The 26,904-nt window shown below is 34.7% G+C and overlaps 1 protein-coding gene across 4 annotated transcripts in view; it reads left to right on the forward strand.

Annotated features, from left to right (window-relative positions):
* LOC145694570 (transcription elongation factor SPT6-like) overlaps positions 1 to 26,904 on the forward strand; it is a 102,118-nt gene that overhangs the window by 25,315 nt on the left and 49,899 nt on the right. For all 4 annotated transcript variants that reach the window (XM_081770907.1, XM_081770908.1, XM_081770905.1 and 1 more), the window contains exons 7-17: positions 4,486 to 4,623; positions 5,852 to 5,960; positions 7,218 to 7,358; positions 9,092 to 9,286; positions 10,448 to 10,590; positions 13,363 to 13,685; positions 17,970 to 18,099; positions 19,059 to 19,238; positions 21,233 to 21,401; positions 22,155 to 22,331; positions 25,180 to 25,395. In XM_081770907.1, the coding sequence (XP_081627033.1) occupies positions 4,486 to 4,623; positions 5,852 to 5,960; positions 7,218 to 7,358; positions 9,092 to 9,286; positions 10,448 to 10,590; positions 13,363 to 13,685; positions 17,970 to 18,099; positions 19,059 to 19,238; positions 21,233 to 21,401; positions 22,155 to 22,331; positions 25,180 to 25,395 (1,921 nt within the window). The remainder of the gene's footprint in view (positions 1 to 4,485; positions 4,624 to 5,851; positions 5,961 to 7,217; positions 7,359 to 9,091; positions 9,287 to 10,447; positions 10,591 to 13,362; positions 13,686 to 17,969; positions 18,100 to 19,058; positions 19,239 to 21,232; positions 21,402 to 22,154; positions 22,332 to 25,179; positions 25,396 to 26,904) is intronic.

The raw sequence follows: 26,904 nt of genomic DNA on the forward strand, positions 1-26,904 counted from the left end.
AACCAGGCCATTGAAATGCGTTCCCTTTAAAAACATTTTCAATTTAGGAAAGAGATAAAAGTCTGGTGGAGCCAAATCAGGCGAATAAGGTTCCTGTATTTGAAACCATAGGTCCTTCAATTTTTGCAATGTCAGACGTGTCTTGTGTGAGGGCGCATTGTCCTGGAAGAAGATTACCCCTTTTGACAGCTTTCCACGTCTCTTCTCCTTTAGGGCTGCTTTCCACACCCGTTCATGACTAATGCCCAATGAGTCCTCTATCTGCTTGAGCGGGATTCGGCAATTGTCGAGAATCTTCCGGTGAATGGCGTCAATCATCTCCGGAGAGGTCACTGAAATTGGTGTGCCACACCTTGTATCATCGTTCAGACTAAATTGCCCACGTTTGAAGTTCGCTGCCCATTTCTTCACAGTGGCATTCGATGGTGCCTTGTCCCCCAATGTCGTGACAACGTCGTTGTGGATCTCCTTCGGCGAGAGTCTGTTTAGGAAGAGGTACTTGATGAATGCACGGTGTTCAAATTTACTAATTCCTGGAACGTGGGCTGACATCCTCACTTTGGACCTGAAAAAAAAAAAAATTAAAAGTGGTTTAGTCAAACCAAATTTTGCACAGTAGCTTCACAAATTATAAGCCTCATAAACATATATAACTTTTATATCTTGCTTTGTTTGAACCTGGATAGGCTGAGAACTTATCAACCTACCCCCGTATTTCGAGATCTTGAAGTAGTTCATTCCGCAATGTCTAATCAATACTTTGAAAACTGCCTCAAAACACGAACCCTCCTTGCATTGGAGCACGAAAGATGGGTATATCTATATCATAATGTTTATTAACTGCTATATTGAATTCTATAAATAACGGGCTGGCTAAATCACTTCTGTTGAAGGAAATAATAATACCTGATCTACTGTTTACTTTCTTTTTTGAAGGAAATAATAATACCTGATCTACTATTTACTTTCTTTTTTTTTTAACTTATACAAGAAGAAGTAAATAAGATTCTTGTTTAGCAACCCGATATTCCGAAAAAATTCAGTTCCATAATAGAAATCTGGTAATAACAGTGAGAGTTGTTATGGCTGTTTTCTTAAACTTCACGATTAGCAGTTGTGCACATAATATAGTTCTCGTCTTTCATGGTGTATGTTAGAGTTCGCTTCTGCTGTGAGAGGTTATCCTAGATCATGTGAATTTGAGATAGACATCATGTCCATGGGCTTTCTCGGGTTTCTCCCCCATACTCATTCACCAATTCTTCCAGAATCGTTTACTTCCAACAATCATCCGTCTCCTGTAGCGTAAAGGGCATCATCATGAGACGTTAAACTTTAAAAGCTCGTTTCACTTTTTGGTCGTCTGGATTCTAGTATAGCCATCGCTTTTCTGAATTTCATTTTAATTTTGTAGGGGATTAAAAAAAAGTATTGTTTAAGTTTTATTAGGAGACTATTTCTTAAAATTATCGTCATTTTGTGATTAAATTAATCAGACGGATCCAAGGAAACTTCCTGGGCAGTTTATTTTATCTATTTATTTATTTTTATTTTTTTTAAAGGAAAATCAACTCATAGATGTAATAAAATCAGTCATTTTGTAAATAGTTACGCGAAAATTGTAGACATTCAGTACATAAAATTAGTACTTATATTGTTAGATTTGAATGAGAGACTGTGGGCCAACGGTGGCTCAGTGGTAGAGCGTTCACCTCTGGTGCATGGAATCCCTGGTTCGATCCCAGCTCGCGCCAAGTGGACATTGTAGTGGACAAATACCGTGTGCGTGGGTTTTCTCGGGGTCTTCCCATTTCCCTTTCACTTTATTCATTCTACCATTGCATTCATTTCTCATCCTTTGCGTAGCGGGCATAACCGTGGGACGAAAAACTTAAAGATTCATTTCATTTTTCGAATGAGACTCTTAAATTGTCGATTCATGGTGTCATTCAGCACGTGAATAGGCGTGTATATACTAATTTCAAATTACATAATTTTTTTAACTTATGAATCAGAAAATTTGTCTACTCTTTAGTGTGCTTTGCCAAATACGTCACTAGTAGGATGATTTTATCATTGTATAATAATATCAGCGTTAAGCCAGAAAGGTGTTTCAGTTAAGAGATAGCAAAGTACGAGAAAACCAGAAATATCGATGATGGGAATCTTATGTGCTGATTACACTTTATTCAAATAAAAGCAGTCTTACCGATCATTGCCTTTGTGGGTGCGACACTGAGAAATCGAGTTCAGTTTAGTAATTCTAAGATGCATAAGCATCTTATCCAGCTACTATTAGAGGTAAAGTAATATTGAAATAAGTCTTATATAAGCTAAAATTTTTCACACTCCCCTCCATGTTCCCTGAAGACAGATATGTGCATAAAATTTGTAATATTTCAATAACTACTCGATTTTTAATACAAAGAGTGAAAAAGTGACCAACTGGACAGGGACTCGAACCCGGGACCTCCGGCATTTCGTGCCGATGCGTTAACTACTACGCTACCCAATCCGCCTCCCAAAACAGCCGCTCACTCTCGAGGTCGGTGCTCTTATCTCGGACCACTTGGGCAGTACCACAAACCCCTGCTGTACTTGGACAGTTCCTGTGTTCATACGTTGAGCACCTTCTGATGGTTGTAATTTCATTTATACTAATGAAAGGAAGAGAAAATCGATTTCTTTTTATTTTACACATCAAACCTTCTGTAGGTGCGAATTAGAATGCAAAGGGTGTAAAAGTGACCGACTGAACTGGGACTCGAACCCGGGACATCCGGCATACCGTGCCGATGCGTTAAGTACTAGGGTACCGTAGTGGTTAACACATCGGCACTCTGCCGAAGGTCCCGGGTTCGTGTTCCGGACTAGTCGGTCACTTAATTCGCATCTGTACAGGATTTGGTGTGTAAAATAAAAAATCGGTTGTTTCCTCCGTTCATTAGTGTATTTCCTGTTTCTTACTTATTTTATTATTGAGACTCCTTAGATGTATGTGTTTTCTATCAAATGTACTCAAAAATTTATAACTTAGAAGATAATTGACATAATTGTGTCTACATATTGTCCGTTTACTATAGCTTGGCGCTGTGTTTTGACACAAAACCTGGCTAACGAATCTTATCAGTCCTTCCCTTCTTTCCCCTTATCGCAGTGGTAACAGTGGAACTAACTCCTCAACTTTAGCACTAATAAGATTTGGTATTTGCAAGTTGTGTAAATTTCGAAAGTTTACTTCTTTTCTAATCAGGGCCGTAACTTGTGGGGGGCAGGAGAGGGGCAACTGCCCCCCAGGGAGGTTCCCCGCCGTTCTAAGGGGGCCCATTTTGAGACAAAATTTTCTTAATCCATATACGATACAAACATGAAATTATAAATCAAACATCAAACATGTTCACTACATTACATAAACAAAGCAGCACACAAAAGGTAAATTAAACAAAAATGAGTCGCGGGCCCATTTCAGTAAAAAAGGTCTACTATTAGGGGCCCTAGGAATAACGTTTATTCGTATGGCTTTGAGATTTGTCAATATTGTCCCCTTAATTAATTTGTAATTTATGGAACGGGCCCAGGGGCGTAAGTAACGGCCCCGCAGACCTTGCCGTGCCTCTAGTGCAAGTGATCCCGGGTCTGATTCCCAGTGAGAATACAGAAGTTCTTATATTGTCCAGGCAACATGAGGCAATTGGCGAGTTACTTGGGTTAAAAGACAGCGAACCTCGGTCTAGAAAGCAAGAATAACTAATGGGAGCTGATGTGTAGACTCAGCTAAAAATTGTCTAACCGATCATACTTCTTCGTGAATGCTGGGGCACGAGGGCTCAGTGGTAGAGCTCCTGCTTCTGGAGCATGGGGTCTTTTGTTCGATACAGCTTCCGCCAAGTAAATTGGATGCTGGCCAAACATCGTCTGTGTGAGTTGCCTTGGGATTTTCTTGTTTACTCCCACTTTCGTCGTTCCGTCACTATCACCCATCTTACCATCACTGATACTCTTTATCTTCGGTGCATAGTCCAGAAACGTTAAACTTTAAAAAAAAAAATAAATAAATAAATAGAAAAATAATTTTGTTCCTTTCGTTAATTATACCCCAGAGTGTAGAGTATATGTAATGTTGAAATAAGTGAAGAGATTAAAATTGAATTGAACTTTATTGCGTTCAATGACCATTTACATTGGCTGATTGCCGTATGGTGTAGAACATGTCAGTGACATTATAAAAATAAATATTCGTATTATTCTAAAAACATAAGTACTTTTACAATATTTTCTAGGCGATAGAAACGTGGTTTCCTTGGAAGGATTAATTATAAGATATATCACTTATCCATACTTTTTTTTTTTTCATTCATTCATTCATTCATTCAAAATATACCATAGGAACAGTTTTTGCACTTCACAAGTCAAGATAGTAAATTTGTGGTCAGTGATACGTAGAAGCTGAACTTGATTTTAATGATTTCATGTTTTTAATTCCAGTGCATTACAAGAGGCTCAGGACATCTTCGGTGTTGATTTCGATTATGATGAATTTGATAAATATGATGATGAGTATGAGGATGATATGGAAGAAGATGAATATATGGATGATGAAGAAGGGGAAGAAGGTGAAAGAAGGTAAGTGATTGTTTAAACACTTTAACTCAATAATTTTCTAGTTCTAAAACCTAAAGATTAATTGCCTCAGACACACACTCTTTTTTGAGACGTAATTTCTATAATTTAATCTAGTGGCAATACTTGGAAAAATAATGCGAAAATTTAAAGGCTCTTTGATAATTGATGCTTTATCCTTATTTTAAATTTTCGTGCTTGAACTGAAATCTGTCCAACCAGTTTAAAAATAATTGTTTAAGAAAATACGTGAGAAGAAAGCACAGTCACTAGCAGAAGTGGGATTTACTCGCGTGTTCTTTTACTAATAATTTCGAAACAAGTCGACCTATTTTATTTGCTTTTGAGCTTTATATGATATATTTTAAGTAATTGAATATTGTTTTCTACCTATTCTTTGTTTTTTGTTCAGTTTTCTTTGACACAAATAGAAAGTAATTCTCTGTACAGTAAAATCTGCGTCATTGCGTTTGGAAATTATTATTAAAAGAATATATTACAGTAGCAAATACTAAATGTATTACGAATATTAAATGTAAATGTGTTGATTACCGGAATTTTCAAATATTTAAATACATATTAAACTAATTTTAGTAAGTTGGAAGTTTTCATATTTTCTGTAATACGTAGTAATTTTAATATAGACTACGAAAATCTGCCAACAAGTATGGTTTTAATGTATCGTTTAAATCTCCGATGAAATTAGAAAGTAACTTTACGAAATATAAGAATTACTATGTAGATTATCTTAGCTCTTCAGGTACGTATTTAGTAACTTTCACTGTAAACAAACGTACATCGGAATGACAAAAAGAAGTGTATTTTAACGAGGATTTAAAAAAAACATGTGAAGGACTCAGGTCCAAAATCTTGCAGTATCAGGATTATCTGAACATTCGTCTACCTGGAAGCATATCATTAATAAGGTACGATTGCTCCATAAGATCTCATAAATCCGAAACCCCACTTACGAACCCTACTTTATTAGAACTAGAAGTCAGAACTGAATCTCAATCAAAACTCACTGGATAAATACAAATTGGATACGTCACAAGAAATCACTAATTCCAATGGGTTCGGGTACACTCTTAATTCTTTTATAGTGTACCAGAAGACTTTTTCAGCTGTTTTTCGTAAATGCAAGCAATGTGTTAATACAGTAAATAGCTATTCTAAATTATAATGGCAAGTTGATCTTGTATATTAATTAATTTATTTATTTCGTTCACAGACGAAGAGCAAAGAAAGCAACACGCAAGAAACCTACAAAGAAATCTATATTTGAAATTTACGAGCCCAGTGAATTGAAACGTGGCCACTTTACAGATCTTGATAATGAGGTAGGTTGTTCATTTCGTACACAATATCAGGGTGTCTACTGGTCATGAAAGTCATGAAAAAGTCATATATTTTGCTTAGTGGTCATGAAAGCCATGAAAAAGTCCTTTATTTACCCAACTGGTCATGAAAAGCTGAAATCTCAGAATATTTGTATACTTCATACTTTTATACCTCATACTGCATGTACTGAAACAGTTGTATCAGGTCAGTAATTGTGAGAATTTCCCCCACCAGCTAGTGCTGGCTAACTGGTACTTTACTGTCTTCCTAGCTGCTCCCCATTTCATCTTCTAGTCTCTGTAATATAGTAACAACTTTTTACTGTCCAACTTTCTGATCTGCTATTTCTTTACTTCTAAGAAATGTAAATTGTGTATTTTTGGGCCTTTAGACTTATGCCATTAATATTATTCGTTTGAGTGCAGATTTTAAATTTGATGATCTATTTTTTTTTTTAAAACTAATTTCTTTTATAATTTGTTTTGTCTTTGGGCAGTTCTCTGAGTGCTTAATTTCAGACAAATTTCTGCTAGATGGATAATTATACTCAGAATTAAAACTTCAAATACAGTATAGAGTGATTCACTGGTAAGAGCAGGCACGTATTTAGGTAAGTGCTATTCTGTGCTCGAGCACAAGGCGGCAGAATTTTAGATTCTTTCTTTAAGATTAACAATAAGTGATATTTAAGACTAGCAACCCGCATAGTTCCGATGCACCACTGATGGTAGGGGTTTATTACTAATGGTGAATTTTTATCGCCATGGTCATGAAAATTTGAACAAAAAGTTCATGAAAAGTCATGAAAAAGTCATGAATTTACTTTCTGGTATTCCAGTAGACACCCTGAATACAAACATATATTGAAGGAGATCGTGTAGTTTAATACCAAAGTTAAGATAGGCATGTGCAATACTTCCCTCATGAACATTTTCTTTATTTTAGGAACAAATCCTTATTGTAGCTATTTTTCTTCAGTACAGAGTTCAGGTATTGTTTTTGTATTTAAGAATCAGTTACTGATATAGAAGTTTTTATTTTTTTAATGTTATTAATTTACGTAACGTAGGATTCGATATGAATGAAAATAGAAAATACAAATGTCGAAGTACGTGGACTTCAAAAAAAATGTCTCATCTTCCACTAATTTGAGTGGAGATAAGAATGTTTTATTTAGTATTCTTACGGGGTTTGCATTCAAAGATTAAGGATGCTTTCCTTTTAAGTAAAATATTTTAAAATTTACTTACTTTCAGATAAGGAATACAGATATTCCTGAGCGTATGCAACTCCGTGATGTACCAGTTACTTCTTTCCCTGAAGGCTCGGATGAACCAGAAGAAGAAGCAGAATGGATTTACAAGCAGGCATTCTGCAAGCCCACAATCTCTCTACAGGTATGTGATGATCATAGAATGTTACAAAAGCCTTTACTCTGGTTTTCTTTATTATACATATAATGCATGGATCAAGCGTGACTTATTTCTATCAGTGTTTCGAGCATTATTATTATTATTATTATTATTATTATTATTATTATTATTATTATTATTATTATTATTATTATTAGTTTTTGTATATATTTCCGAAAGAAGAAACTTAAAAAATATTAAATGGTTCAAAGCCAACGAAGGAAGGGAAATGTGTCTGCATGAAAATAATGAAACACGTACCGGCCTGTTCGTTCTTTATCTAACAGACGTTTGAAACCGAAAGTGCATTTTTTTCGTACCTTAATCTTTTGTTGAAGTGACAGAATTTCTTGACTCACCCATAGTAACAGTACGAAGGTGCCAGTAAGTTAACTTGGCAAGGAAAGAAAAAAAGGAAAAGGTACATTTTATTTATTTTAATAGTATATTAAATTCAAAACCGTTGTCAGTGAGAAATTAAAATCAATTATACACATTATAAAAATTCTTTATCCGATTATACATAGTGTAGGAATTTTCTTGTCCCGTTGCGTACTTCTGAAGTGGACGGTATGGTTTTGCTGTTTTAACTAGAGTTAAGCAGATATTAAATAATATGACAATGCACACACTAGAATAGGGAACATGTGTAAGATGTTAGGATATCTTCACTTATTTCAAGTCAATCAATCAGCTAACAAAAATTTCAGTCATTATTCTCTGGAGGGAAAAAACAGTGGAGTTCAAAATCTAATTTTCTTTAAATTACTTCTAAAATTACTAATTTTCTTTCACATGTGATGAAGTTTGTAGATTGATTGATTGACAAGAGTTTTAGTGTCCCTCTTCAGCACTGGGGCTATATGAGACGGAATCTACTATTTAAAATGGGATTCGAACCACTACTTAAGTTTGTATCAGGCACTTCCACGAGAATCAAACCAGGGACTACACGCGTATGAAGCACTCAATAAAGCAATAAAAAGAACAATAAAACATGACAAAATAATGAGTCTACTGCAATGGTTAATGGGCCAGTGACGAGATGTCTATAACGGTGCGTATGCTAATTTATTGATTTCGATTGTTTTACATGTCGAGGTTAAAGCTCTAAGAAGCCTTATCTGCCACCTAAACATGATCCTAAACTTTTAATACAATGCAGTTGAAAAAATAATCAGAACACTAAAAGGTAAATATAATAAGATATGATATACGTTTATATCGCGAAACAATAAGGATAAACCATTATATATATATATATATATATATATATATATATATAAAATAAAACTTGTTCAAAACTGAAGCTGTTTCGGGGTGTAGATTATGACTGATTTCATTTTGATGAACTTACTTTTTGAGTCCGCCTCATCTATTTGCTTTTAATGTGATTTTCTGACATCGTTGTTTTGTCTTTATTGCTGGTAATTTGGCATAGGGACCAGAGTTCGTTTCCCTGTGGGATTGTATGTTGTTGAGGTTCCACATGAAGATGTACGTCGACGTCTTACACAGCCTCGTAGCTGAAAAAAAAAAATGTTATAAGAAAAACAAAAAAACTTGTTCTTCTGAAGATTAGGAAAGTTCCATTACCCGATACATTAACGTGTTATTTGCATTTTGTGTTGCAAAAATAAGAAGGTAAATTACCATTGATTGATTTTCTGCCAGTTCAATGTAACAATAACTCAAGAATATCTTCATTGTTTTTATAGGATGGCCACAGAGAAAGTGAGATAAGGGAACGCTCAAGAAAAGGACCTCAAACCGTGGGCAAGATTAAAAAGTCTCTGGAGTTTATGAGAAACCAGCATTTCGAAGTGCCGTTCATTGCATTTTACAGAAAGGAATACGTGCAACCGGAGCTGAATATTAACGACTTATGGAAGGTGTACAAGTATGATGAAAAGGTAAGAATACATCTCGAAGATAGTAGTAAATTGACGCTGACAGTATTAATATAAATAAAATAAAGTGGTGTGCTAAGATACACATTTCAACGGATTATTTTCTATTGAAAGTCAAAGTCTGGATAAACAAAGATATGGTACTCGTCTTATATTCAGTGTACAGTGTTTTTAAGTTGTCTCATTTTAGAAGGGAACAAGCTTGTAGAACTACTAATTTCGACTTGGTCATGAAGATGTCTTTTTCCCCGCACACCAGAAGAAAAATAAATATGGAATAAATAGCACAGCAAGAAATAATCCCAAAGTAATAAAATACTCGTCAGTGTTGATAGGAATAAAGTCCTCGAAATATCGAGGGAAAAAAAAGGACTCTTAATGGAAAATATTTCGTTGAAATGCATATCTTAATTTAACTTTTCAAACGTCACGTGGCTTCATTCAGGTAAACAAACTTTGACTTTTAATAGAAATAAGTTTAGTCTTACCTTTGTTCAGTATATTCTTTAAAATCAATATTGAGCAAACATCTGTACTCACTATCAGGACAAGGCAAAAAGATAAAACATTGATTAAAAAGATGTTGAGTATCGGATAGGATACCACTAACAATTAATTACGAAAGTATCGGTACACTTACCATTCAAATCTGTAATTTTCCTCCCTTAAATTTGTTTATCGAAAACTTCAATGGTGAAGTGGGTTTATAATGCTGTACATGTATTATCTACGCTGATATACGGAGGAATAAAAAAAGAATATAAAATTGCAGTGAGAGAAGTCGTACAACACTTTATCTGTTCAATTATTCTAGCTTTCACTTGTCCCTGTCAAATTCGCAATATGTTTTTAAATTTCGATACTGAGTATGGTAAAGATGTTAAAAAAATTAAACGTTTTACTCTTTCAAATGTTTCAGAAATGTAGATAGTTTAAAGAATGGTTGTCATCTCCTTTACCGCAAAATTTATTTTCCAGTTTCAAAAAAAATACTCTCTTTTTATTTTTGATTTCTTTCTATGACTACAGTCAACGTTCATGCAAACTAAAATACTAGAAAGAATGTTGCTGCTTATCAGAGAAAATTTACTATGAAATTTGGGTAGTGTAAATACACAGAGAGGAAACCTAAATATTATTTGCAATTCAATTGTGTATTTTTAGTGGTGTCAGCTACGCACACGCAAGATGAATCTTCTGCGATTGTTTGAGAAAATGCGTGACTATCAGACTGACCAGTTGATGAAAAACCCAGATCAACCCATAAGTGATAGCGTCAGAATTTTGTCAGATGAAGATATTGAAAGGTAAGTTCATTTCCTTGTATAGATAATAGATTTGTATAATATATCAAACATGACAGTATTCTCAAACGAACTTGCAATACGATATTATATCAATAAGGTTTATGTTATATCAATCAAAGGTACAAACACCTCAGAACTATAAAGTAATATGTAAGCTGATTGAGGAAAGACATACGAACAATTTGCTTCCAACGAATCGAGTTCTAAATTGCAATACTGTTCTTTTTACTGTCTATTTTTATACTTACATAATAGTAAATTACAAAACCTAAACAAATAGTTGCTGCGTGTAAAGGGTACTGTAATTTTACTATATTGTTTCGGCAAACTTAGTCGCCTTCATCGTTATCTCAGGGATTTACATGTAATTTTTGTCTTTACTTACAATGTCATTTTGTGCTAATGATGTGTTCCTAATTGTACAGTGATAAAATTAAAACTTTTGATAGTGCAAATGCTTTGTACTCGCAACATTGCTTCAGAGATCTTCCCCCTCGTTACTATAAACACTTTGCGTTAGGATAATTGCTGATAGATGCTGTAAGATATATAACTCAAATACGAATAGTCTTATCTTGTGTCACAAATTTTTGTGCTTTTTTCAGACTGTTTCACTGTTCTTCGGCATTTTACACTAGACATTTTGTAATGAAAAATGTAATGTAAAACTAGTTTCGCAGAATTGTGCTGATCATTGAAAAGAAACTGTAAGATTGTTGTTGTCGTCATTAACTTAAAAAGTTTCCACACTTTTCCACCTTACCATTCAGTTACTTTAAATACTAGTTAAGCAACTGCAATATACTATTATAAATTTGAATTATGCTGCCTTCTACTTTGACGATATATGTTCTTTTTTCGTTCTTCCCAGGTCTCTCTGTGGGTTTGTGGTTTATTTAATTTTTAGTTAATAATCAGATCTTGACAATTTTCAGTATTTGCTCCTAGACATCTTATTTGGTTCTGTTGACTTGTCACTAGTAGTGATTGTCAAAAGAGTATAATACAATTACAGTGCTATTTATATGCAATAAGTAATTATATTTTAACAAACATACGAGTATGCATCAATTTATGTCTTTAAATAAAATGGACAAAGCCACTAAATTGGAAAAATAAATATATTTCTTTTGGGGTATATATGTATTATACTCAAAGAAAATGCTTTTGGAGCTTGAGAGAGATTCTTTGGGTTGAATAATTGCAAAGGTGTGTAAACGTTCCCTAGTTCACAAAATAATATTCAAGATGAAAACTAGCACTTACAGCTCTGTTGAATGAAAAAGGGAAACATTTCTCCCAATCATTTCAACGGCAGTACGTGGTTGTTATTATCACAGGTAAGGAAATGTAGTAAAGTTAGAATTCTGTGAAGAATCAGTAACAAGTTAACAATCATAAGTTATACTCAAGTCCAACACAGCACTAAGAAAACAGTGCTTGTTATGTATTGTGATCACGTCCTTGACCTTTTTGCAGAGCGTCCATAAAATTATACCTGAATAAAAGGTTACTTAATGAATTATCTAGCATAACTTGATTGGTACCTTTTCAGAAATCGTGAATACTGTAATTTTCCGAATAGGTTCGCAGCGTTTCCTTACTCTTCCTTAATAGATGTAGTTCTGTTCTTTAAGTTCTGTGTTGAAATTTATTTTATAATTGTTGATTTGTATTAAGCTTCCTTTTTCGTTTTCTTTTACTCTTTGGAATGATTTCCGCATATTGCGTGTCAAAATGATTGGAAAAACATTTCCTTCTGTTTAATCAACGGGCCTATAAGTGCTATATTTTATCTTAGGTCTTGTCAGCGTAGGTCTTTATGTAGAAGCTCACTTTAATGATAAAGGATAGAAAAGTACTTAAAGTTTAGGCCTAATACTGACGTTCAAATTTCAGCAGTTACAGGTTTACTTAATTACTTACATTTATTTACTCTGGTCATTAAAACTCACCACTCATAATAAGGCAATTACCTATTTAAAATCCCAGATAACCTTATAACTAGATACTTCTTTAAAAAAAAAAAAAAAAAAATCTCTACCACCAGAGGTGTCCTCTATTAATGAAACCACAATTCTTTCGCACAGGCTGTATTCAAAAATTTTGTTTCCATTTTTTCACATTGGCATTGGAATTAGCTTCGTCTTTAAAACTCATTTTTAAACCTTGAACAGTTGTCTTCTGTTCGCATCTGTAGTATAAATGTAATGAAATGAAATCTTTTAAGTTTTACGTCCTACGATTATGCCGGCTAAGCTAAAGGAGACGGTGATGATGAGAAATGAAGGAAATGGTGGAATGAAGAAAGTGAGAGGAAACGGGAGAACTCCGAGAAAACCCACGCACCAGAGGTGAACGCTCTATCACTGAGCCACCGCGGCCCCACATCTGTAGAATATAGTGAGCACATGATTCATAACATAGATTAACAACTACTAACTTTTTTATGTGCTCTGAGAATCCTAATTGGGAATGCCTGATTCTGGAGTAGTATTTCTGTACTAAATGAAGATTTTTTTCTAGTATTATAAAAAAAAAAATCAACAAGAACTTTTTTAAAAATGTGGTATTCTTGTTTTCTGTTTAAAAAAAGGACTAAAGTTAAATAAGTGAAGCCGAAGCTCTTTTTTAGTGCCGAAATAATACCAGAAAAATACGGATCCAGTTAGGATTCCCAGGGCTCATAAGAGAACTAGTTGTTGAGTGTAACAAAATGTTCCAGACTATCTTTGTTAAAGTGATTCCTTACACAATTTATTACTTTTTCAGGTTAAACAACGTTCAGACAGCAGAAGAACTGAAGGACGTGTATTTGCACTTCCTTCTGTATTATTCTCACGAGATTCCTGGGATGCAACAGGCGTGGAAACAGAAAGAGCGAGAACGGGCCAGAGAAAATAGGAAAAAGAAGAAGAAGAAGAAGAAGATAGTGACGAATGAGGATGGAGAGGAGGTTGAGGAGGAAGGAAGCGAAGAAGAGGAAGAGGAGGTTGAAGAAGAGGAGAACGTGGAAGAACCCGTGGATGACAATGAGACTGTGAAACAAGCGGTTCGAAGCGGACCCTATGCCATATGTAGGAAAGCTGGTCTTGGTAAGTTGATTGATAATGCAATTTGGACACCTTTATAGCTTTACGCTAAAGAGCAAATAATTATTCAAAATTGACCTTGAAGAACTCCGATTATCCTTGTGAATTAAATGAACATGTTCCTTTGTTGAATTTTTGCTCTGCAAGAGCATTGACAAGAAACTAAAAAGAAAGGAAAAATGAGAGGGGGATAAAATGTGAGCGAGAGGAGGATAGAAAAAGATATATATTATCATATTTGTCTCCAGGTGTCTGCTTCTTTATTGTGAGTGAACCTTCGAGAAAGACATGGACATAGGTAATTCCGACAAGGGTTTGTTTTAAATTACGAGTAGCACAACTATCACAATTGTTTATAGGTTCCAGCTCTTAACAGGAAAGGAGATATGTAAAGACAAACATGTAACAAGATGCGAGGTTTTCGATGGTTTCCCGATTTGTTCGAAATTGGACAAGTTTTTTTGCGTTTTCCAAAACAAAACAAATGCTTAGTTTATTAAACGTCATATTTACTACTACTATCGCCTAGCAGCAAATCACGATAACTATGCACGAAAAATATTTCCTTGAAGAAGACATGGAGAATTACTCTTTCTATGCCAACTTAAAAAGTATCATGATTTGTTCCATCTTTAGTATGAGATTTTTCTCAGTGTTTCTCGAATAACCCGATATACAGGGTGTTACAAAAAAATATGTCCCAATATGTTGGGATAGATTCTTCCCATCAAAATAAGAAAGAAAAAAGTTTATATAGACCTGTAGTCGGAAGTGCATAGTTTTGAGTTATAGGGTGCCGAAAACATGAAAAAATGAACTTTAAAAGTTCATAGCTCCACTACTATGGGACCTGTCGTAGTCGGGTCATGGCATCACTGAGGAACTGGTATATGAACTATCCAAATATCCATGTTTAAGAATGCTCCAGTACTTGCACACCAACTTTTAGAGGTGAGGATCAAGTACTCCCAAACAGCCTCTCTAAAAATGAGTGTGCAAGTACCGGAGGTTCTGAAAGATGGATATTTGGATAGTTTACATACTAGTTTCTCAGTGATGTCTTGACCCGACTACGATCAGTCCTATGGTAGTAGAACTATGGACTGTTAAAGTTCATTTTTTCACGTTTTCGGCACACTGTAACTACGAAAGTATGCACTTCCGACCACAGGTCCATATAAACTTTTTTTTTCTTTCTTATTTTAATGGGAGGAATCTATTCCCAAAATATTGGGCCAAATTTTTGCAACACCCTGTGTATGGTTTGGGTCTCAGGCTACTGCTTCTAAGAATACTTATCATTGCTTTGCTGCTGAAAGGGGACGTGAAACTCCAAAGGAGCAAAATGATGGAAGGATATCGATGTCGTGAAGATTGCCCGTAATTTTTTATCGAATAATGTATTGATTACACACGTATATCTTCTAGTAAAAATTAAAATGAGGAGTTGCTCGGTCATTGACGTGGTAATATTTCTAGTTCATTTTGCAAACAGAAATGTCTGTATTTGTATTTACTATTTCCTTATATAAAATTACAGTAACAAATAAAAAGAAATTATTTTATATTAGAGGATATAAAAAAAGAAATCGTCACTGAGTGTCTATAAACTGTGGTGGACCATACATTTGTTCAGCATAGGTTCCGTATGTATTTGAAAGGATAATGTAATTTGTTTCCAGCTTTAAGATTGGAGTACATTCTGCTGATAATAAGAATAAAAATGTGTGATACACCGAAACTTACCGTTAGTATAATTGTATTATTCAATGTTGTTTCATGTTTGTTCTTAGAGTCACATTCTAAAGAGTATAAAATAGAATCGTACAAGAGTTGCAGATATGTTATTTACAATTTAAACATCATGATCATGTAGGAATGTCATTATTTGTTTGTGGTGTATTTTTCGGCAGTAAAATATCACTTTACAGAAACCCTACGACACTATTTTGTGATAGTAATTTTAAGTTGTAGAGCAGTATGTTTTCGAGAAGTGATTTGTACTTCTTGTTTTCATTTACTATAAACGTCAGTAAAATGGCTCAGGGTAACATACATAAAAACTTAGGAACTCAAGAACTTTCGAATAAACTTTTTTTTTTTTTTTTTTTTTTTTTTTTTTTGTATAATCGAATCTGTTTTAAGGTAGAGAAAAACGTATTCATAATTGACTAATTCACATGTGTTATGCATACACTGTGACGAGTTCCTTACGAGGGTAACTCCAGAAGTACCCGACCTGATGTATAGATGGCAGTTGTTGTTTGAAAAACATTAATATGGTCGAAAGTGCCAAACTTAAAAAGCGTAAGTTTGAAGGCGCTATGTTGTTCTGTTTTGTGGCGGCCATTAATAGTGAACACTCAGTATATTTGTAAACGTGGAAAAAATGAGTCATCGTTATATAATACAATACTTTTATTTGAACTTAGTCTAACCAATATTAAAGCCGAGCTAAATTCTACTGTTGGAGAGTCTGCTTCTTTGTTTATGACAGTAAAATAGTGGGTGCCAGACTTCAAATGAGGCCGATAACGAGCTGCAAAGACGAAACATCGAAGTGGTAAACTAAATTAGGTGTCCACGCCAAATATTGTGAAGAAAATCCACAAAATGGTATTGGATGATCGTTGACTGAAAGTGTGAGAGCTAGCAGACATGGTAGGCATTTCAAAAAGTGCTGCACATTGCATATTGTATGAATATTGGGACATGAGAAAGTTGTGCACGAGATGGGTGCCGCGCTTGCTCACAATAGAACAAGAACAACGTCGTGAGGATGTTTAAGTCTAGTGTTTGTCAATATTTAACAGCAAAAACGACGAGGTTTTTTGTCGCTTCATATTCATGGATGAAATATGGGTCTCACTTCATACCTGAGACGAAGGAACAGTCAAAACAATGGACTGAAAGGGGAGAATTGGCTGTAAAGAAGGTGAAGAGGTTCCATCTGCTGGCAAGATCATGGCGTCAGTTTTCTGATATGCGCGTGGGATAATTTTCATTGATTATCCTCTAAAAGAAAAAAAAAACAATCAACGACAGTATTATGCAAACTTATTGCAGCATTTGAGTAATAAAATCAGGAAAAAAAAAAAAAAACGATCGCATTTAGTGAAAAAGAAAATGTTTCATGAAGACAATGCACCAGTCAGTTCACGTATCCGTTATCGCGATGGTCAAAATGAATGAGTTAAAGTTCGAATTGCTTCCTCTTGCATCTTTTCACCAGATTTAGCTCCCTCGGGTTATCTTCTGTTTCCAGACGTGAAAAATGGCTCAGTGGTAAAAGATTTACCAACAATGAAGAGATTGAATCTGTAGTTAATGACTATTTTGAAGAGCTCGACGGCTCTTACTGTAAATAGAGTATCGAAGCTATTGAACATCGCTGAGCTAAAATGATACTATGTTGAGAAATGAAGATGTGAGAATGAGAATTCCCAATTTTTTTTTCTTTTCTTTTTTTTTTTTTTTTGTTTTCTCTTTGTTAGTTCTTGTACTTTTGGGGATACCCTCGTAGTTGTTGATGTATGACAACGAAGATTTGTTACTTATTTCGATAAGTAGCTTTGAAGAATTTACATTAGAAGTGAATGTAGTTGTACAGTATAGAAAACTTCTATCAGACTTAAATACGTGATAAACCGTACTATTTCTTCAACATGGAAGAACCTTTGTGGTTCAAGTACCTCGTCTGTCTATTTTGAGAAAGCATGAAGTCATTGTATGTATGAGCATTTATTATGTCTTGCAAATTTATGGAATGCATTGTATATAAGTAATTTAAATATAACTGATGTGTTTACTACTCTGTTGCGAATTTTTAAAATAGACTCACCTACCTGTTCTTTACATTATTAACGAATTTTTAAACTATCACAGGGCAAGATGAGTACTATACGAGTTTTGGAATAAAAAGTGCATCTGGTACATCTTCCAAAAGTAAATAGAGTACTCTTCGATGCTGCGTTTTGAAGTGTTCTTTGTGGTAATAAAATGAATTTCAGTTTGCTATAATTCCGTTAAACTCAGCATTTTCTGCCTTTCTTTTAGAATACCTTGTTACGTTATGTAAATTCATTGACTCCTACTTCCGTTTTTCGATATCCGATGAAGAGAGGATATACTTTTGAAATACAGGTATTTCAAGAATAAATTTTGGCACAGTATCGGTGGGAACTCTATTTATTTATGTTTTGTATTTATTTATAAGACAGCTCTTCATATCGCGTGCATTAACAATAAATAATAATACCTACGTAAATTATACACTTTCTTTTACAGATGGTTTAGTGAAAAAGTTTGGTCTGAGTGCTGAGCAGTTCGCTGAAAATTTACGTGATAATTACCAGCGACATGAAGTAGAGCAGTATCCTATCGAGCCATTAGAAGTTGCACGCGACTACACCAGCAAGTAAGTAAATGTTAAATATTTTGTAAGACTGAAGACTTGTTTCTTTTTCCTCCTCGTCCTCCTCCTCCTTCTTCTTCTTCGTTTTCTTTTTCTTCTTGGGTCAGTTGTCGTTCGATTGGTTTGACGCAGCTTTCCATTTACCCGTATTCTAAGCCAGATCTTTCGTTTGCTAGCTGATGGTTACACAAGCAGTAAAATATTCATGTCGTTAGAATTTTACCGAGAAGGTAATAACAATTGGCTGGTTTTGCTCGGATTGATACCTGTGGACAGACGGACAGACAAAGGCATTCTAATAAACTCCCGACTCCTATGCATAGCAAAGTCGATTTTGTTCGATAATTTTTTCCCTATTTGGTCGTTCATGTCTAATATTATTTTCTGCATAGTTGGATGCGAAAGCGGTACTGATTCGCCACTTCGTATTACCAAAAGCCTTTGCCACTTTTATTGTGCACTTCATCATTGTAATTCAGTCACTCAACAGCTTTTCCACCTTCCATCAAGCTCCAGGAAAATTGCGGTCCAAGCATACAACGCGTAGGTTTGAACCATGTTAACTTCACTAAACATATCTGTTTGCTGTTTTAATTTTTTCATCAAACATTTAATCAACACTTTTCGAACCTCGCCTTCATAGTTATTGTATTTACTTTCATATAGTTGACTTGCTGTTCCACATTATGTGCTTAAATAAAAATTGTGACTAAAATCAAAAGTGATATCAGTAAATACTAATATTAAATCACAATCGTGAAAATGACGTTACAAGTCTCTATTAGGACAACAGTGATCTAGATTATTCCTAAGCTAACATCGACAAGCGACTTAGCATATCTTTTCATTTATAAAAGTGCAACACTGATCTAATTCAAAATAGAGGGTTACCTATAGTATAGAAAATAATATAGTGTATGTTATGTGAATAAAATGTAATGTAATGTATCGGTTTCTTTCAGTAAATTTCCCACAGCGGAGGAGGTTTTGAGAGCAGCGAAGTTCATGGTTGCCACTCAGTTGTCGCGGGAACCTTTAGTGAGACAGTGTGTTCGTGAAGTATTCTTTGAGAGAGCTACTATAAATGTAAAACCAACCAAAAAGGGTCGTAAGGAGATAGATGAGAATCACGCATGTTATAGGTAAGTCAATGTAACGAATGTAAAGTTCACCAACTACGATTAATCCATACTGGCTCGTACTCATCTGAGTATGGGATATAGGGTGTGACTTAGCGTACGCTATATGGCCCTTGTAAAATAGTTCAGAGAAATTGATTTGTTTAAAGGTCTGAGAGTGTCAGTCTAAAACTATTGAGAATTTATATATAACTGTGGATAAAATTACATGAGGGCACATAAACTGATATTATAATAGAAAATTTATTCATATCAGGCAATTAATCATGCCAGTACTAACATAAAGCGTTTTTTAGACAAGTCATTATACTTGAAAAGAGCAAACTTCCATAAGATTTAAAACAAGTACTTCTACAATTGTTAAATTTGTGTGTGCCTTTCATGACTTTATTATGAGTCATTAAACAAACGATTTCATTTTATGTAACCGCCAGAGCGTATGTAGTTCCATTCCATTATAAATTTATTTGATCCATTTGCTTAGTATACCACTCAGGAAAGAAACCTATATTTGCCTGTGGTTCCATTTAATCATATATAACGCAACACAGATATTTACTCCAAAAAATCTATAACATATACTGTATGTTATATACGGAATAGTTCAAACGGTTACATGTAATGGTGCATACTTGTTGGTAACACACAAATATGAACAGAACCTCCGTGGATTTGGTCGGAAGTCATTCCGAACTACTATTGTCTTTTGAATATCTGGTTTTGGTGCACATAACAGCAGATGACTTACTGCTTGGCACGATGCTTTATGCTCTTGGTGAAGGTAGCAACAATTTTGCAATCAACAACTAAGAAAATTATTTCTTGAGTGGTGGACGGTGTGTATGATTTTTAGTTCTCTTTATCAAAACTAGAATTCGCTGCATACACTCGTAAATATGGTGTAAGAAACAAAAGTGAATATAATTACTAAGTACGAGGCTTACTTTTTAATTAGGGGCCGTTTTCCGCTCACTTCGTGCACTGCGTGCTTGGCGTTTTGTGCCTGTGTATTAGTTAGCGACATGCTTTCACATAAACCGACGCCTTTGTGCATTTAGAAACGTTTGGTGTTGTTGCGGTGGACAATGAAAGTGCTGTAGGTGATTGAAAATCGTGCCGAGTGTGTGAGACAATCAGTGATAAGGTTTTTGATTGCGTAAAATGGAAAGCGGCAGACATTATTGCCAGTTGTATGATGAGAGTGCCATATGTGAACGCAAAGTGAGTACGTAGGTGGGTTCTTCTCTTTGAAGCCGGTCGCATGAATGTTTATGACGAAGAACAATGAGGACTATCCTTCGTACAATATGGATCATGCCTCTAGCGATTATTATCACCTATTCCCACTTGAAGACATTTCTTGATGGAAAGCAATTCAACGATGCCGATTAAGCCAAACAGCCGGTGAAGAATTGGCTGTCTGAGCTGACGGTAGGTTTCTCTGAGGAAGGTCTACAAAAGCCTATCCACCGCTACAAGTGTCTCAGCAGCTGTGGACATTATTGAGAAGTTTTATTTTAAAGTTAAAAAATAAGCCTCGTATAATGCCAACCTAAATATGGCTTCATGGTGTGTGATGAAAGTTAATTTTGTATTAGTTGTCCCTGTTTCGATTCTCAATGAAAGCAATGACTCTACATCGTAAGGCAGTAAGAGAGCTACTTGAATGAATAGTTAGCGAAGTCTGCACAGGAAATTAGAAATCATTGAATTATACTACTATCTGGCTATCTAGAGCCAATAAATAAATAAAAAATAAAAGTATGAAATATGTATGGAAGATTTGGTGCAATGAGCTTGTGGGTTGAAACGGAATATCGCAAGAAAACTCACGGACACGGTGTTGTCCACCACAAATTTATATGGCGTAGATCGAACCACAGGGCCATCATACTTCTTAGTCATGATCCAATAAATATATATATATATATATATATATATATATTAGATATTTTAGTTATTTCCTTATTGTGATTATATAATATTGTCTGTTTCAGTATGAAATATTTGAAGAACAAACCTGTCCGTGATCTGATTGGAGATCAGTTTTTAAGGCTAATCATGGCTGAAGAAGATAAATTGGTAACCATTTCAATTGGAGATAGTATTCGGGGAATAACTGCAAACGCCACCTTTGTTGAAGAAGTGAAACAACTGTATTACAGAGTAAGTACAAGAATATTCATGTGTTACTATTGTAGTAATACTTCATCATTTGTTTTAAATTAAAGTTCACTGTCTCATTTCTAATGGAATTCCAGGCATTTGTACAAAATACTGTAAGTTTCAGTGTGAAAAATCTTTATATTTAGCAGTGTGTTTTGGGTTTATAGAAAAGGTACGAATTAAAAGACATCGTTATAGTTTTGCAGCATATTTCCTTTTAGTGGTAATAAGCAAATAATTTAATTTCAAAAATATGTTGTAGCTTAGAACTTCTTTAATGTTGAGCAGTACGTCTGAAAGTCCATTTTGACGCCGTACGCTGTGGTGATTTTTTTAAACATTATAATTAATATTAGTTTAAATAAACTGGCCTAGTGTAAATAAACTGGCCATTTTTATTTATTTTGTACCTTATACATCCAGGTAGGCTAATATTAAGCGCTGTGTTTCTAGCAAATGTGATTGCGGGCTCGACTTTCGAATGGATACATAATTTTTTATTTTGATCCAGCATTGAGACAATGGACGTTTGTTTCTGACCCTCATCAGCATGTGCTAATTAGCTGGCTATAGCATTTCGTGTGCTGTGCCAAGTCCCACGTATCCCTCTCTCTTTTTTTTGAAAAGAACTTCTTAATTAGTTCGTACTTACTAACATGGCCCTAGTATAGAAATGCACGTCATTTAGAAACGTACGTAATAGAAATGTATGTATTTACGTTTATTAAATAAAAAAATGAATTCTCTTTTCAGGATGAATTTAGCAAGAATGTCCAAGAATGGAACAAACTTCGTGGCGAATGTGTTGAGTTGGCTTTAACAAGGTTGTTGTTTCCTGTGTTGCGAAGAGAATTACACAACCATCTGTTAATGGAATCGAAAGACGCTGTGATGAAGGCTTGTTGCAGAAAACTTTACAACTGGTTAAAGGTATGAACGAAATTGATATGTGAAAATAGTATATATACGCAATCATGAATTAAAAAGTAGAAATCCAGTTACCTTGGAGGAGACCTTCTGAGAGGAGATTTTTCAACGCGAATATGTAGTTTATGTGTCTACAATTTTGTAGATGATTCACGTCATGTATATGGTTTTGAGTTTTAACTTTCAGTTTGGTGGAAATCCAAGGTTAAGAAACGATTAATTGTGATTGATTATCAATTTTCAATATACATTTTCGGCTAATACGACATTAGCATGCACTGTAAAGATCTAGTAGTATATAATTATAATCACATGGGCGCATGGGGGATATTAAAAAAAAAAAAAAAAAAAAAAAAAAAAAAAAAAAAAAAAAAAAAAAAAGCTACTTACCCATGAATCCTCCCTTGAAAAATTTAAATATTTTGACGTTTCGAAACTCTCAGCTGGTTCCTTCCTCAGTGGCAAGGTAAAAAGGATTAAAACGGAAAGGAGATAAAAGGAGTAAAACCAGGAATACATACAACTATAAAAAAAAGTAACGTACAAAAAGGATTCTGAGATGACCAGAGCAGAGTGAAAAAAGGATGAACTGAATCAAAAAGAACGCGGTGTCGATGTTAGGCCACTATTGTCAGATCCAAAATATGCATCAAAGGTAGGTACCGAAGTTCGAATAATGTTACCAGGGATCTGGCAATAGTGGCCTAACATAGATACCGCGTTCTTTTTGATTCAGTTCATTCTTTTTTCACTCTGCTCTGGTCATCTCAGGATCCTTTTTGTACGTTACTTTTTTTATAGTGGTATGTATTCCTGGTTTTACTCCTTTTATCTCTTTTTCGTTTTAATCCTTTTTTACCTTGCCACTGAGGAAGGAACCAGCTGAGAGTTCCGAAACGTCAAAATATTAAAATTTTTCAAGGGAGGATTCATTGGTAAGTAGCCAATTTTTTGTTAATCTACTAGTATAATTCAGTATGTATGTAAGGTAAAAGGTTCCTGCATAAGATCCCCCTCCAGTCTTTCATTAACATATTAGCTTAACAGATGAAAGTTAAACGAATCATTGTTGCCAGTCCAGCAAAAATAATGACGATTTCCACAAATCGTACTCTTGTATAAAAATGTTTTCAGTGTATAGCAATCTTTATTATAAACAAATTTTTAAATCATTTTTATTTTGAGCAGTGAACTTTAAAAAGTGCATTTCGTTCCATTTCTGCGTTTTCTTTAATTTTACGTTAAAATAAACTCTCTATTCACATTTAAACCTCATCCGTAAAAGCTACTGCAATAACTTACTTTCACGTACCTTGCTTATACGTCATAATAATTCTCCAGCCAATAGAAGTACATGTGCAAACAAAATAAATAAAAATTTGTGTAATATAAAAGTTCCAAAATTTCATTTTACGCCTGGGTTCTAAACCCGTGGGTAGGGCTTCGTCTAAAAAACAAAACAAAATACAATAGTGTTCAAAACAAACTTATACAATAAAACCTGCGTAACTTTTGTGCTTAAATATTTACACTTTTTATTTCCCTTTTCCTCTTCTTAACCTTTGTGTAAATATATAAAATCTTACGTATAAAAGTATTCAATACATTAAATTAAATTATATATGCAATTTCTTTTCGATATTTTCCTCAAAATCGTTATGTCCATAGGTCGCCTATATTAAATTTTATGTAAAGTATATTGCTTTCAATATAATTCCTAATATTGTAATTTATTGCAATTGTTTGTGGCAAAGTAGAACAAAACTTCGTTTTGTTTAAATCATATCACAATTTGCATAGTATGAGTGTGTGCAAATAGCTTTATATGCATTCAAGTTGTTATTCACAAAACTGTCAATGCACGGGCGCCAAACAAATTCCAAGTTCGATTCCCGAACCTGGTTATTACATTAGTATCCTTTATCCTCCGTAGTAATCATAATAAGTGTATTATAACAGCAGTTAAATGAAACTTTGTTTTTAATACTGAAGGTTTTGTACGAGAGTGATTATCTTTAATCCAACTAATTAAGAATGTTAAATATTTAAAAGTTCTGAATATTTAGAGATAAGTACTTTAGAGCATTAGGTAGTCTTCTTTAAAAGAAAAGAAAAAAAAAGAAAAAAGAAATCTTGAGTTCTTTGCTCTTATCCATAGATGGAATTGAATAAATGTGTCTCTTTTTCCATTTTTTTTTTTTTTTTTTTTTTTAAATTTCAGACCTAAATTTTAAAGTTATTGTGGTTGCGAGAGTATGACTATTTAAAGAAAAGTAGTGGCCATTTTCCCTTTTTTTTAAAAAAAAAAAAAAAACGAAAAGTAATACTATAATGATAGTTATTTTATCTTGAAAACTCTTTTCACAGTAATATTAACAATAGTTCATATATTATTATTTGGAATTGTACAAAGTCTGAGGTTGTCTATGGAGTGCAGGACACAGATCTTTAAAGATCGTTCATGGTACATATGCTAAAGAAAAAAGTTAGAAAACGTTAATAAAAATCCAAATTTCACATAACTAAATACAACAGAAAGATTTTTTTTTTTCAAGTTAACTGAAAAATAGGTTTCTCTTACGAAGCTCTTAAAACAATTTTCTGGTACCTTCAGAAAATCTACAGGTGACAGAGCAAATAATATTATATGTGAACGAAATTTCGTAGGGAATATTAGAGTAAGAAGTTTAGCTTTCACGTAATATACTTGACGCGCGCTATCGATTTATAGCGGTACATAGTAAGCGAAGTTAAAAGTGAAGCTGATAACTCACTCTTTTAACAACAGTGTGAATCTTTTTAAACTCATTTTTACTTTATTTTGGGTTTACGTAGTTTCTCGTCTTTCCAGGTTGCTCCATATACTGTCGATTTTCCCGATGAGGATGAAGACGAATGGGATACATCAAAGGGTCTTCGTGTCATGGCTCTAGCGTACGTTCCCGATTATTCCCAAGCGGCTTTTACTTGCATGGTGGGCCCAGATGGTGATTGTACTGACTACCTTCGACTGCCTCATGTGCTTCGACGGAAGACAAGTTGGAGAGAAGATGAACGGCTGAAAAAGGTAACAGGCTTTATTTCACTGTATTTATCAAGAAAGAAACAAAATGATAGTAGATTGAACTCTGGTTTTTGGATTGATGTTTAAATATAATAATGTATTCCTTGAAATACAGGAACCGTTGACATGTAGACTGAGGTTACTGCACCCTCCCCTGTCTGTTTTTAACTCCCAGTGGAATGGTCTCAATTACGCTCTAGAGCTTCCAATATATTTCCCAAATTTTCTAATGTATTTCTAAGTCCATCCCCAGTATTCCATGTACTTAGCGTATTTTTTATTGTGTGTTAGCGGGGCACGGTGACTTAGTAGTAGAGCGCTTACCTCTGATATGTGAGGTCCCTGCTTTGATCCCAGCCAAATAAATTTGATGGACAACATCGTGTCCGTGGGTTTTCTCGGGGTCCGTTTCCTCGCACATTATCATTCTACCATTTCTTCCATCATTCACTTGCCTTAATCATTAGGGTATAAACGTGGGACGTTGAACTACGCGGGAAAAAAAGATTTCATTTTCTTTTTTTATCAGGATTACGCTAGTTGGTCTTATAAGATTGTAATGCTATAGCACGGCCAACAAGAGATGGTCTCTGACGTTTCTTACCACATGCGGTGGGACATTGCAGCCCCTACTTTGATACCAGTGTTACCAACCACGATCACTCTGTCTTATACCATTAATTAAATTGCCACTACAGTTGCACCGAAGAAAACCTTGACACGCGAGTAAAGGCAATGTTACTGCGAGCTGTCAGAGACGTTCTCTTACTGGACGCACTATAGTACGTCCGTTACTTCGGACGGTAACTCGTGAATAAAAGAGCTTTATTTTTCTCGATAGATAGCGAGAACGATTATCTGGGCCAAGTTTGTTAATGGAGTCAATCCGTTAATATATTTACGGGTAACGGTGATTTAACGGTGGCTCTCCATATCTCGTTTTCTATTAAAACAGGAACAGAATTCTGAAGTGCTAAAAGTACGCATCGCACCGCTAGATGTCAGCAAAATCCTTCAGCAGTTAACATCTACCGGACGAAATTGATACTTCTAGGCGTGATTTTTTTTTTCTTTCTTTCTTTCTTTAACTTATTGATTATGAGTAACAAATAGTTTGAGGATTAGGAATTAGATATCTGGGTTTTCGGTATCTGTGACGTATGAGGGATGACTTCCCTCGGCGATCACACCACCTGTGGAATTTAAGGGGAAGAAAGAAACGGGAAATGAAGGAAGCGGCCTTGGAACTATTGTGTTAGGTTCTATCGTGGAATTTGCCTGGTGTGAATGAGGAAAACCCAGGAAACACTTCGCTCAGGATGGCTGGCCTGAAGAAGCTGTTACACCTTTTCCGACCGAGTGTCCCCACCGGGAATCGAACCAGGGACCACTCGCACCAAAGGCGAGAGCGTTAGCGACTACGCTACGAACAAATAGTTTAAATTGCGTTAATTAGGTTTGTGTGTTAGAACTGGAGCTGATAATATGAACTTCGGCTCTAGATTCATTCAA

This window comes from Thermobia domestica, chromosome 9, assembly GCF_964235325.1.
Source record: "Thermobia domestica chromosome 9, izTheDome1.hap1.1, whole genome shotgun sequence".
NCBI lineage: Eukaryota > Metazoa > Arthropoda > Insecta > Zygentoma > Lepismatidae > Thermobia > Thermobia domestica.